This window comes from Sinocyclocheilus grahami, unplaced genomic scaffold (assembly GCF_001515645.1).
Source record: "Sinocyclocheilus grahami isolate Dianchi unplaced genomic scaffold, SAMN03320097.WGS_v1.1 scaffold230.1, whole genome shotgun sequence".
Lineage (NCBI taxonomy): Eukaryota > Metazoa > Chordata > Actinopteri > Cypriniformes > Cyprinidae > Sinocyclocheilus > Sinocyclocheilus grahami.
Window position 1 is genome coordinate 2,089,264 of NW_015505409.1, and position 14,100 is coordinate 2,103,363.

Consider the following 14,100-nt stretch of genomic DNA (forward strand, 5'->3'; position numbering starts at 1 on the left):
AATTTCATCTCAATACTTTGTTATATACCCTTTGTTGGCAATGACAGAGGTCAAACGTTTTCTGTAAGTCTTCACAAGGTTTTCACACACTGTTGCTGGTAATTTGGACCATTCCTCCATGCAGATCTCCTCTAGAGCAGTAATGTTGTGGGGCTGTCGCTGATATATATATATATATATATATATATATATATACTGTATATATACATACACACATACACACACACATATACACACATATATATATATACACACATATATACACATACACACACACACACACACAAGATTGGTATTTTGATGGGAAATATAGAAAGAGAAAGAATACAAACTACTAGCTTTCATTTCTTTTTTTTAATGGAAATGTGCAGATTTGCAAATAAAGGTCGGATAAGTTAGAAAGCCAGGCGAAAAAGTATCTTCGTGGAGAAAGAAGAATAAAAGAAAGAAAGAAAGAAAGAAAGAAAGGTACTTAATGTGTGATGAGTGAAATGCCTCTAAATGTTGGTCTACTCATATGTTCATTAGGAACACAAAACAAATCGAAATACACATAAATCCTTTAAAAGCTCACAAATATTTCAAGCCTTCGTGGCTTTTTAATCCAAATTCTGTCAGTCTATGACCCGCTTTCACTTATTAAGACCATAATAGCCTATGGGTGTCTATTATCATTCAGCTAATCTGTGAACCTACGAGGTTAGCTTTCCTAAACAGTTCAGGCAGGCGTTGAACACTACACATCGTCTTTAATACATGTATGTACTTCCGTAAACAAAAAACCTTCTAAATAGGCTACAGCTTTCTCAGCCTTTCATCACTTCCGCTTACGACATCGAGGCGCGTCCTGCTCCGCGGAAGGTCCGTCGCGCAACAACGCGCAATGTTTAGTTCCGCACCTTTGGGCGCAGTGAAATATGCCTTGGTGCAAACAGGGAGCTACAGACAAGCTCGTCAGAGACTTCTTACGCACCGGAGCCGCTGCGAGGTCGGAGTTTGTATAAAAACGTGTGACATGACGGCTGTATGTTGAATCGGTGTAGCTCTTATAGACGCAGTAAAGATGGAGGCAGCTGTTGCGCTGGAGGCCAGCAGACATGCGCTTTTATTATTGTGTTCGTATTGCATTGAGCATCACAGATGCATGAACAAGCGTGTCTGTCTCTTTGGCTTTGATCTGCTATAGATCCAAGTGCTGTAATAAATGTATTCGGACGGTTCTCTTTGTAGCTTGATAGCCAGCAGTAGCTTATTAAATCTGCTCCATCTGTCTTGGAGGTATTTAATGATTCAGAAAGCTTCAGTTCAGTGTTCAGCATGAATCAGAGCATGAGATTTGGTTTTGTGTGCTCTGCTTTTTTCCACTAAAAGAGTGTGTTGTGTAATGATGGCTTATGGGTTTTTGCTGGAGAGCCAGGATCAATGCAAACACAGCTGTCTACATGTAATGACCTGTAAATGTGCTCTTTAACATTGTCACTTCATTTCTATCCAGCTGTCTGTGCTGGACACAACCAAAACACTTCTCTTTTTCTGTCTGTCTCAGGAACAAGATGATGAAAAACTGGGGTGTGATTGGTGGAATAGCTGCTGCCATGGCTGCTGGAGTCTATGTATTATGGGGGCCAATTTCAGACAGGAAGAAAAAGAGAAAAGGTGACTTGTTTTATTATTTAAAATATTTTTAAAAGTTTAAAGTCACCATGAAATTAAAATTTTATGGAATATAGAAGCAGTGTTTATTATAAGTAATTTATCCATGCACCTCAGAATTTTTTTATTCAGCTGCAGTCCGTAACTTTTGGTGCTCTAGCGGTTAATAAACAGAACTGCGTGCGTCTTGCGGAAGAACATTGCAGCCGGAGCTACTTCTCTCTGTTTATGTCTATGGCGAATCACGCAGGTGCTGAGCTACTCCGCAGCGGTACCTACCCGAACCAGCCTAAAATAGTCTGAATATAAACACTTATTATAGGTGTACCGTAGTGATTCAGGACAAGCCAAAAACACGGTTTAGATAATTGATTCATGGTACATTTTGAACACAAAAAAGTTACGGACTGCAACTTTATTAAAGGGGTCATATGATGCTTTTTTAAAGATCATTATTTTGTGTATTTGGTGCAACATAATATGTTGACATGCTTTAATGTTCAAAAAACACATTATTTTTCAAATACTGTACATTATTGTAGGTCCTCTATGCCCCGCCTCTCTCAAACGCTTCGATTTCTACAAAGCCCCTCCTTCCGACAAGCGCAGTCTGCTCTGATTGGCCAGCTGACCCAGTGCATTGTGATTGGCCGAACACCGCAAGCACTCGTCGGAAATGTAACGCCCCTTACCATAATCGCGAGCTTCATCTTTCAAAATAAATGTAAAGACAGAGCCCGAAAGGGGAACAGAGTCTCGTGACAGACCCCTAGAGGAAGCTGGTATGTGTTTGCAGTACTCAAGCCACGGTTAAGACAGCTGACTCCACTGTGACGTGACCCTGTCTCTCACTCTCTCTCTCGCTCGCTCGCTCGCGCACACACACACAAGATGTGCAAAACTCCGCATTTGAACAGTCAATAGCAAGTACGCAACTTCAGGGATCTTATCTATGCACAATCAGCTTGTAACACTCCAAAGAGAAAGGAAAACTTGAAATCGCATCATATGACCCCTTTAAAAAATAATTTTAACATTAACTTCCTCTGCTCCTTGAACTTACATCTCTTCTTTGATGTTACAGCAAATATTTTTTCTTTTGCGTTCCTATTTGCCAGAATAGAAAAAACTACAACTTTTCCTTGACTTTTCAAAGAGGAAAAAACTTGGAGAGATTGATAGCATTTGGTCAGATGAGAGAAAGATGTGTTTGCTGTCACTTTTTCTGTCGTTGTATTAGAAACATTCACACAGCAGTTTTGAGCAGTTTCATTTATTGCCCAAGTAATAAAACACAAAATATAGTATTATAAATGTACATGCATTTTAATTAAAATATAAAAAGCTTTGCTAGTTTTGCGATGTTAATAACTGTTGAAACGTCTCTTCACAGACTTTGTAAAGAGTCATTCCTGTATCTTCTTACACAGATCGCTTGTCATGAATTTGCTTTTCACAAATGAATATATATGGCTTTTTTAGAAAGCAATAAGGCTCAAGGCTGTCTTATATTCGAAATATAGTGGAAGCTGTAGATTGCAGGTGTGTTTTGACTATTCATTGCTTAAATGTATTATTTCTCTCACAGATATGGTTCTTGGTCTACTTAATAATAGCAATAATATGATGTATTATTATTTTTATTATTAAATGTGTAATTTCTCTCACAGGATTGGTTCCTGGTCTGCTTAATCTGGGGAACACATGCTTTATGAACTCACTTCTGCAGGGCCTGGCAGCCTGTCCTTCTTTCATCAGATGGCTTGAAGACTTTACAAGCGAAGGCAGCGTCCATCCAGAGAGAACTGAGAGAGAGACTCATCTGTCCAGATCTCTGATGCAGTTACTTAAAGGTTGTTTCCCATTCAACAGACAGCACAAATGCGCAAAATGTTAATGCACACTAACAGGGTGACCTCTCCATCTTCCCTGCTTTATACAGCCCTGTCAGGTCATGATCCTGGAGAAGGTGATGTTTTAGATGCGGGAGGCCTTTTAGAAGCTCTCAGGCTTTACAGATGGCACATTAGCTCCTTCGAGGAACAGGTAGGATGTTCTCAAAGACAATGCAGTTGCATTTTTTTTCAGAATTTTATTTTTAAAGGGGTCATATGACGTTGCTAAAAAGAATGTTATTTGGTGTAATGAAATGTGTTTATGCGGTTTAAGGTTAAAAAAACACATTATTTTCCATTACATTTCATTATTGTTTTATCCTCTTTTTTATAAAGCTCATCGGTCTGAAAAGCGAGGTGTGCTCTGATTGGCCAGCTATCCAGTGCGTTGTGATTGGCCGAATACATCAAGCATGTGTTACGGAAATGTTACGCCCCTCACCATACTGTGATGCCATCTCCAGGAGCGACGACACAAAAACATTAAAACCCATTATAAACGAGGCATTTGTTGCATCCAGTGGGGACATAATTACTGATTATAATGACTTATACTGTCTTTTTACACATTGCGTTGCATCGCGCCGCATAAACATAAAACCATGTCTGCATTTGTGATCGGAGAAATGACAAACAACAAGCGCTACTCTACACTGCTCAAAACTCACGTTTGAATCATCAGTGGCAAATTCTTTAAATATGAAAACGTACTTACAGTCTGTGAGTCAGAACAGCCGGCATTGTAGTCTACTCTCCCAGGATCAGGAAACAGTCCTGCATAAAATGCGCTGCACACATCTGAATATTTGGGTTGAACTGTTCCCGAACAGTGTTGTAAATACAACTTAACCACTGATTTCTAGTCGTGTCCTCTTTTGGAAGACCAAACAAAGTAGTTTCGCTTTCACAACGAAACACACAGCTTCTTCACGACATGGCGGCGGCGGTGGCAGCAACAATAAAGTTACTCCTTTCTTTGCGTGAACATTTGGGCGGCGTTATGCAAATCTTCCCACACAGTGACGTAGACATGTGGGGGCGTGTTTAAACGAGCCGTTTTAGGAGGGCGTGGACCAGTCTTAACTTTTATTAAGAATATCTCTTTGGGTTTGAGATTTTAGTCTTTGCAACTTTAGAGATCTTATCTACTCATGAACCGCTTGCAACACTCCAAAGAGAAAGGAAAACTTGAAATCGCATCATATGACCCCTTTAAAAAAGGAAAAGTTCACTTAAAATGGACGAGGTACTCTCACATTCCTTAGCTCAAATGTTGGATTTTTTTTTTTTTAAATCATTAACATAAAAATGACTGTTACGTTTGCGTGTTCTCTTCAGGATGCTCATGAGCTCTTTCATGTTCTCACATCATCATTAGAGGAGGAACGGGAACACCAACCCAGAGTCGCTCACCTGTTCGACATGCAAACACTGGAGGTAAACATGAACGGTCACTGTTAGTGCAGTATTAGAACCCAAAAGATAGTTTGTAAACTAAAGAGTTAATAATTAGACAGACATTCTCTACTGTTAATGCTTTCAGAAATCTGTGGAGTCAAAAGAAAAAAACATAAGCTGCAGAAGTGGAGGTAAATGAAGACGTCATTCTTTAAATATTAAACAGTTTTTTTTTAGCATTTAGTAATTTAGTCTTTTTCTTATTCAGGCCCATTACATCCTATTCCAAGTTTATGGAGGACTCGGCACCCTTTTCATGGACGGTTAACAAGTTATATGGCTTGTAAACGCTGTGAGCAGCAGGTGATCTTTTTCAGACTTTTTTAAACAAATATTTATGATTTCAATCTACAGCATTTTATTGAAAGAATGGAATTGTCAAGCCTGACTGTTTTTGATTTCAGAGTCCTGTGCACTATGATTCTTTCGACAGCTTGTCTCTTTCTATCCCGTCAGTACAGTGGGTAAGTTAACTTGTCCTGTAATACACTAACACATGTACTTAATGTAGAAGGCTAATCTACACATTAAAATATCCCAGTTGAAGTCATGTTACCCAGCTAGTATCTTACAAACAAAGATATGTATATAGTTTGCGTCACTTGTATTCACGTGTATCAGGGCAGACCAGTTACTTTGGACCAGTGTCTCCAGCATTTCATCTCCTCGGAAACCATCAAAGAAGTGGAGTGTGAAAACTGTACCAAGGTATAATGTGTATATTTAGCAGGACAAGTTACTATAGTACCATTGTAACTATAGTGAAATTTCTGAGTTTTACTGAGCTGATTCTCTCTGTCTCTTTGTAGCAACAGGCTGGAGAGCTTGTAAAGGGAGAAGTCCTTGAGAGTCAGAGGACAACATTTGTCAAGCAGCTGAAACTTGGAAAGGTAGACATGACTGTTATTCTTTCATTCAGACCAGCAAACGTTTCTAAACACTGACAGTTGACACTCTTCAATAACCTCCTGTTGGTGTGTGTGTGTGTGTGTGTGTGTGTGTGTGTATATTCACCTTTAGTTGCCTCAGTGCCTCTGCATCCATCTGCAGAGACTGACGTGGTCTAAAGAGGGCACTCCCATTAAGAGACAAGAGCATGTTCAGTTTACAGAATATTTGTCTCTGGATCGATACAAACATTGTACTGCTGGTCAGAACCTCCAGAGCACCAGCAGAACAAATAAGCCCAAAGCTGCTGGAGACCCAAAAGACAAAACCATTGCTAATGGTGTTGGTAAGAGATGTGAACTCTTTCTTTTTTTTCTCCGCCAGTGGTTATGTGATGCTGTCGTTTTGATCTGTGAATATGGATTTGCTCCATTTAAAGTAAAATCAATCAAATATCCTTGCAATACTTTTGGAATTTTTAATAATAAAAAAAGAAGTCATTTATTCATAATAATTGTTGTTTCTATTGTTGTTATTATTATGATTTTTTTTATTTGAATTTAGATTTTATTCTATAACATATATTCAATATATAATGTTTATTTTAATTAATAATAATAATAAATTATATTATTATTATTATTATATAGAATATACACAAAATAAAATAATATTTTAGTGTCCTAAGAATGCTGTCGTTTACATCTGTGAATATGAACTTACTCCATCTGTAAAACTAATGTAATATTCTTGAAATCTTTTTACTATTTAATATAATAATAATAATAATAATAATTATTATTATTATTTCTAGAATATATAAAAATAGTTTTTTTCCCCCCAGTGTTTTAAGATAAATTTCAATTTCTTTTTCAGGTTCAGAACACTGTAACAACAATAAGCCACTGTCCAATGGAACCTTTCCCTCCATCTTTCTACACTCACCAGGACTGAGCTCACAGCTCAACCTCACTTATGACTACAGGTAGATGCATCCATGCATGCTTTACAGGGAATGTAGTGTATTTCAATTTACTTCATATGGTAACCTTTTTTTTACTCCTCACTCTTGCAGCTCAGAGTATCTCTTCCGCTTGACGGCCGTCCTGGTTCATCATGGCGACATGCACTCTGGACACTTTGTCACTTACCGCCGCTGTCCTGCCGCTCCCCGTGGAACGTCTCCTTTTAGCTCCCAGTGGCTCTGGGTGTCTGATGATTCGGTTAGGAAAGCCAGCCTTCAGGAGGCGCTCTCCTCCAGCGCATATCTGCTCTTTTACGAACGAGTGCAAAGGCCGGGTCTGAGGGTGGAAGAGTAGCGTCTCAGCTGACCCGGGTTACTTATACTTAGTTCAAAGCTAGAGCGTTAATCCTCGCTTCTCTCCATTCCAGGCCATGCTACTACGGCCGAGTGCAACTGTGCATCCCTGTGCATGCAGTTTGACGTGCATGTTGTTTCTGATCGCTCTTTGTGAGGGAAGATGAGGACTCTGTATATCATAGTTTCCATCTTAATCTTGCTCCGCGTCTATGGCGGTTGTTGTATTAGAAAACCACTAAGTCGTTATCTGAGCATAAGAATGATGCCAGTCATGAGTCATTGTTGCCACTGACATAGGGATTCACACAGAGATTTGAACCTGTTTTTTTGACCTATTGACCTAGTTGACCTAGAATTGTTGGCTTGCTCATTAAGCTAATTATCTATTAATACCATGTTATGTATTAAGTACATTTGACATGGTTTATCATGCAGTTTTTTATTAATAATGTGTCTGTCAATTCATTATCTCTTGTTAATAATAATATATTTGTGCAATTTGCATATAAAGGTCTTTTGTAAGACGTAAAAATCACTAAGTTGTTTTTGTTTCACATTTTGAGGGTAATTAAGGGAGAATGCAAAATCATGGGATGTGTCATCATCAGGTGTTGCGTGTCTACATGTAGATCAGGGGCCCGTTTCATAAAATACCAAATAAGCCAGGTTTATTTCAGTTAGTCTGACTTATTGTCAGTTGCTTTGGTTTAAAATAAGTGAGACTAATTGAAATAAGCCTGGCTTGCCTAGTAAACTTGTTTTATGAAACAGCCCCCAGGTTTCCTATGAATCCTGTGTTTTTGTTGTATAATGCACATATCCCATGTCATTATATCTTTAGTGAATACTTAGAAGGGAAACCTAGCAAGAATATGGGAATGCAATCCATATTCTAAATCCTGAGTATTTACCAAATAGATTTTCTGCTGACATATTTCACTGTACATCCATTTCCAGTGTTCTTCTGTAAATTCCTTGTTATATGTTGATTGTACATGATGCTATTTGCACAATTGTATATTTGTATGATAGTAGTGTGTATGATTGTGTGGAGGAACATTTTTTCACAATTAAATAAAATAAATTCTGCAACCGTACTATGTTTTCTCACCCTTCTCTACAGCTTCACATGTTTTAAATCTCATAACTAAAACTTTTTAAAAATTAATTAATTTTTAAGTAATGCTGGTTGGGAACGGTACAATATCCTCCTGAGACCCAGCTATGGAGTTTGGACATTATATTTGAGTGCATTTCTCTGAGACCTCACATGTCACAGTTGTAAGTCTGGATGTCCTGTACGGAGCACATTCAGGGCTTTCCAGAGACACCACATGATTGGACGTTTCACCGTGACCACTCCCTCTCCTTGGTTTTTAAAAATGGCTGACATTAATGTAGTGATAAAATTGTACATCCTTATGGAAATATGATAATATTTTGTAATTATAATTTAAATCTGATTAATTCTCACATTGTCATAAATCATAAATTTGTCATAAATGTTATGGGGTTTCAAATCAAAATATGACCTTCTGTTATGAAACAGGACATAATTTCATACATGTCCACTGTAGAGGACACGAGGACTAAAAGCATGTTTATTATACATTTTGGGAGACAAAAGAATTGAATAGGAAAACAAATTACATATCAATATTCTTATGAAATATTAGATATTATTATGAAAATCTGGCCACTCCCATGATTACACTTCTTTTTTCAACACGCTGTCCCAACAGCACTTTAATACGCAAATTAGATACAGTGTATAGATAACCTTGTGCTTAATGGGAAAATCAGTTTATGGAATTTTTACACACATGTTGCATAAAGCAAAATGGTATATCAAATCATTTTGTTATATATTTTATAATATAGTTGAGAACCATCCTTAAACAAAGTTAGTTATAAAAAAATCCTGAAACCTAAAAATTGATTGGTGATTTAAAAAAAAATCCCATTGTTTTTGCCTTTTCATCTCTACTCTTGTCATTTTATTCCTGGTGTCCTCTACAGAGGACATAGCATAACTTATGAATAAAATATAATTTTTCAAAAATGTTATTTTTTACCATTTCTTTCTTATACTCAAAACAATGTAAAGGCATGAAAAAATACTAAATTCACAAAGCTTTTTATTTCTGGTTCTCAGGAGGATATGAGGGCGAGTAAATTACAAGATGTTCTGTCCCTTTAAGAATTGGTCTGGCTTGTCTCTTTAAGAGACAGCACGTGGACTTTAGGGCGTGGTCATGTAGAAGTAAGCCAATAGGATTACGCCGAGCCCGCTGTTCTATGACGCTCACGTTCAGACCACGCACGCTACGTTCGATTTGCACTTTGTTAGAAAACCCCGGGCTCTCTTGACCCAAGTGCACAGACGTTGCACTAGTAAACTAAACTGAAGATGCCAACGCAAAGTGTACTTATCCGAGATTCCTCTTTTCTAACGAGGGCACTGCAGCAGTACTTGAGTTTGTTAAAGAAATATCCAATCATCACCAAATCGGTTACGAGGTCAGTTTACATTCGTGTTAAAGCTAGTTGGCTAGCTGCAGGTCTTTGGGGAAATTCACTTGTGTTTAATGAATGCTACCACGCTGATCGGAATTGTCTTGGTTGAACCACTAACCAATTATTATAAATGAATATACTCAAAACATTACACCCTGATCATGTAACAATGCTACATCTACTTTGAATTCTGCTTGCAGTGATATTAGACAGAATAAAAGTAGAATATGTTCTGGTTTTTTTATTGCTAAGCTCAAAACAATAGAACACAAAAGCTAATATACCAGCAGTTTATTGTCACAGAATCTCTTGTTAGTTCTGATCAGGGTAGAATTGAGATAGTTTACTATTTCTACTAGTTGTTAAATTTACACCTATGAATTGTGAAATGCAACTAATGTAAGATAATGATAATTAACAACACTCAATCTTATATTAATACAGTTATTATATATTTATTATTTGTTTCATAATTTCATACGTTATTAATATATCAGGGAAACATGCGATCAGTGAGTATATAATTTAATAATGATAATATTTTAGTGCTGTCAAACGATTAATCGCGATTAATCGCATCCAAAATAAAAGTTTTTGTTTACATAATTTGTGTACTGTGTATATTTATTATGTATATATATAAATACAAACACATGCATGTATATATTTACAAAAAATTTTATGTTCATATATTAAATATAGTTCAATATAATATAAAATATACTAATATAAATATATATACATGTAAATGTGTGTGTATTTTTTATACATAATAAATAGATTACACATACACAGTACACGCATATATTATGTAAACACATTTTTTTTATTTTGGATGCGATTAATCGTTCGACAGCACTATAATATTTATATAATTAATAACTAAGAATAATGTGTAATTTTATACATTAGTTTAAGTTGAAAAATATACCATTGAAAATTTATATTTTATTTAAATATATTTTTATTTGATATAAAATACTTATAAACGAATTAAAATCACTAAACAATAAGCACAAAAAAATCCTTCTTAAACTTATTAATAAAATGCTTTGTAGTAGTAGCAGTCATATATAAAGATATCCTTTATCCATTACTTTTTTTTTAGCTGGACTTTGAACTGTGTTTTTCTATTGGTTGTTTGGGGGGTGGGGAAATCAAGTCCAGTTAAAAGTAACACTCACTTTTGGACCAAACACAGAAAGACGAGTGGCTTCATCTTTAGATGCAAGGCCATGTGGGTTCAATGATACAATGACAGTTTTGTTCTTTCTTGCAGTGGTATTCTCTCTGCTTTGGGAAATCTACTGTCTCAAGCTTTGGAGTACAGGAAGAGCAACAAAGAAAATAGCCCAAAAAAGAAAATCAATGTTCTGGGACCTGTACACTTCGCAATATTTGGGTAGAGTGACAGTGCATTTTGATTACATACACCCCATAATCATGTAAAATATTTATGTTTTACATATTTCAAAGACTACACATACATGTCACAGTAGACATGAAGTCATTTTACAAAAAATATTTAATACCAGGACTGTTAAACGAGTTACAAATGTTTCAAATGTCGCTTTTTAATTGTTCTTTTTCAGACTTTTTATCACAGGTCCAGTCAGTCATTACTTCTACCATCTCCTGGAGGTGCTGTTGCCTAACACTGTCCCATACTGCCTGATCAAGCGCCTTCTGCTGGAACGTCTAATATTCGCTCCTGCTTTCCTCTTGCTCTTTTATGTGGTTATGAATGCTTTGGAGGTAATGTTTCATAGCTGGACGACTTTTTGTGAGATTAATCATGGTTTTTACTGATGGCTTTCTTAAAAACAGCACAACAATATTACTTCATTTAGTCATCTGTTTGCACTTGCCTCATATTCTGGGCATACCTCTTTATGCAGCTTTGTTGTTATAGACACATTGTTCTACCATTTACTGTCAAGCATGGAGAATTTGGTAGTAAGTACAGTAAGATGGGTGGAGTGTGGATGAAGCAAGAATGCGATTTTCACTCACCGATGCAGGTGGCACTATTGTAATGAGAGGAATGGAAATATGGAAATGTAGAAAATCAACTTTGACCAGAATATAGACTTCAGCTGCTGGTCAAAGAACTTCACCTGTTTGCTGATCTACAGTTTTCAGTCTTTGCTGCTAGTTTAAGGCTGCACATTGACAATATCTCTGTGAAATCCTGAAAATAATGCAAATGTCATCTTTGCAGGGCAAGACTCTCGCAAATGTTCAAAACAAACTTAAAACAAGTTACTGGCCTGCGATGAAGATGAACTGGAAAGTTTGGACCCCAATTCAGTTTATCAATATCAACTATGTACCTGTACAGGTAGGTGTAAGAACATTACACCAGTCCTCTCTTCCAGATTGCATAAGGCTTCTCTGATCCATTATCTCATTTTCTTTTTCTTGAACTCTTTGCACAGTTCCGAGTGCTGTTTGCAAACCTGGTTGCTTTATTCTGGTATGCCTATCTAGCCTAGGTCAGGAAATGAAACCACAAAAGCAGCTACAGTAGGCCTTGGTTGAATCCAATTTGTGCCTTTAAAGGACTTCTGCGCGTCGGATATGTTTGAAATGTCTTCCAGGAAAACTGATGGGGAATATTGGTCAGTTTCTGTAAAATAACTGTGATGTGGATCAGTAATGAGATTTTATTGCTACTTCCACTGACGGTTAATGAATTGTTGCTCTGTTATGAATCTTTTTAGAAAAAAAAAAATCTGCTTATGTCTTTCTTCTGCTTGTGGAAGCACCTGACAATGATGTCAGGGTTTTGATTGTTGTGTTTGATTAATTCAAATATATTGATCACAAACTTATTTTAGCGGTTACTAATACTACTGCTATTATCTTCACTGTGAGTTGATGTACATAAATAGCAGTGATCTTGCTAATATATTTTGTGTACTTTCATAGCCAGATAAATGCATACAATGTTGTTTTTATGACACTTGGTTCAAAATTATTATCAGTGCGCACACACATGCACACCAATAAAAATTTATTGTAATTCAATTAATATTATGATTTAAAGGCTCTTTACTGTCTGACAATATTGTTGTATTTAAAATGTGAAGTGCACATTTTACACAGCATTTATAGCAGCTCTAAAGTTAACAAATAAAATATATTTATTACTTTTTTTGTTGTAAAAATGAAGTTGCCTCTTTCACAAAAACACAATCAGTTCTAAATATTCATGATTGTTTTGAAACTCAGCCCCACGCTGAGTTTCCTTCTCAGGGATTATTCAGCAGCTTTCGGTTTCCATACTTCAGAAAAGCAGTGAGCATAACAGGCCATAAACATGACGTAAGATACAAACATGTAGGTGTGTTCAGAGCTTGAAATTGAATTACGTCATAGTGGAATTATGTACTTTGTTCCCTAATGCTTCTATTATTATTACTTTTACTATTTTTTCTTTCTTTCTTTATTTGTGTAACTTTGCAATTATACTCAACACTCAATAATAAAGGTTCCAAGTGGGAGTTTTCACAGTGATGCCATAGAAAATAACCTTTTTTGGTTCCCCAAAGAACCTTTCGGTGAACAGATCATAAAAGATTGATTTTATAATAATGCTGAATCATGTTGACTTTAGATTTGTTGCCAACGAAAACGAAAAGGTGTTTCATTGACAGCTACTTACACAACCTTCATTTTCCGTTCTGCTCCTGAGTGAATCATTGGAAAGAGAGGGTTTTCCCCATGATCACATGACGAGGGAAACCCAGGTGAACCCAAACACACCCTATAGAGAGCAAGCACACCCGCTCTGATATGTGCAGAACTTCTCTGAGAAGACTGAACACTTTCCATTTATTATCATGTGTCTCATACCATGTTACGTATTTGGTTTCTGGAGACATGTCACCCTTTTTTATGACTTGGACAAAACACTTTGTATAGTTGTTTAAGTTGGCTTTTTACTTCAGGACATTAGAATGACGACAGGAGACAAATAAAATCCTCATAGTGATCTTTTCTGGAATTGTAAGAATGTCTTCCTTTGCTCTCCATTCCTGTGTGTGAGCGTAAACATCTCGTGTGACAAGTGTGTGTCTGGCATTGTGAATATGTGTGTGAATTGTGATGACATATTTGTTTACATAGATCTATTTTGACCTCAAATGGCAAGATCAGTAGTTCAAGTATTAATGAGCTAAAAATAAAGATAATTCTTATCTTATTTCATTTTTTTTTCTTTGAAGAATCAGGAATCCATTTAGGAAAATATGAGGTATCCTAAGCATGAAAGTGTGATTTACAGACCTGGACGTCATGTCAATTAAGTAAGAATTAACATTTATTAGTTGTGGCAAGCTTTTTGGGAAATTGTGAGTTAAAAAA

General features: G+C 36.4%; 2 protein-coding genes across 2 annotated transcripts; both read left to right on the forward strand.

The window, feature by feature from the left end:
- Positions 1–836: 836 nt before the first annotated feature.
- Positions 837–8,208, forward strand: usp30 (ubiquitin specific peptidase 30). The gene is made up of 13 exons (XM_016288285.1): positions 837–988; positions 1,547–1,656; positions 3,324–3,506; positions 3,596–3,699; positions 4,887–4,985; positions 5,092–5,137; positions 5,215–5,309; positions 5,411–5,470; positions 5,628–5,714; positions 5,816–5,896; positions 6,027–6,240; positions 6,771–6,879; positions 6,970–8,208. The coding sequence occupies exons 1-13, from the start codon at positions 918–920 to the stop codon at positions 7,211–7,213; spliced, it is 1,503 nt and encodes a 500-aa protein (XP_016143771.1). The 5' UTR covers positions 837–917; the 3' UTR covers positions 7,214–8,208.
- A 1,333-nt stretch (positions 8,209–9,541) lies between these two features.
- Positions 9,542–12,766, forward strand: LOC107597355 (peroxisomal membrane protein 2-like). The gene is made up of 5 exons (XM_016288372.1): positions 9,542–9,735; positions 11,012–11,134; positions 11,325–11,487; positions 11,954–12,073; positions 12,171–12,766. The coding sequence occupies exons 1-5, from the start codon at positions 9,626–9,628 to the stop codon at positions 12,225–12,227; spliced, it is 573 nt and encodes a 190-aa protein (XP_016143858.1). The 5' UTR covers positions 9,542–9,625; the 3' UTR covers positions 12,228–12,766.
- The last annotated feature ends 1,334 nt before the right edge of the window (positions 12,767–14,100 follow it).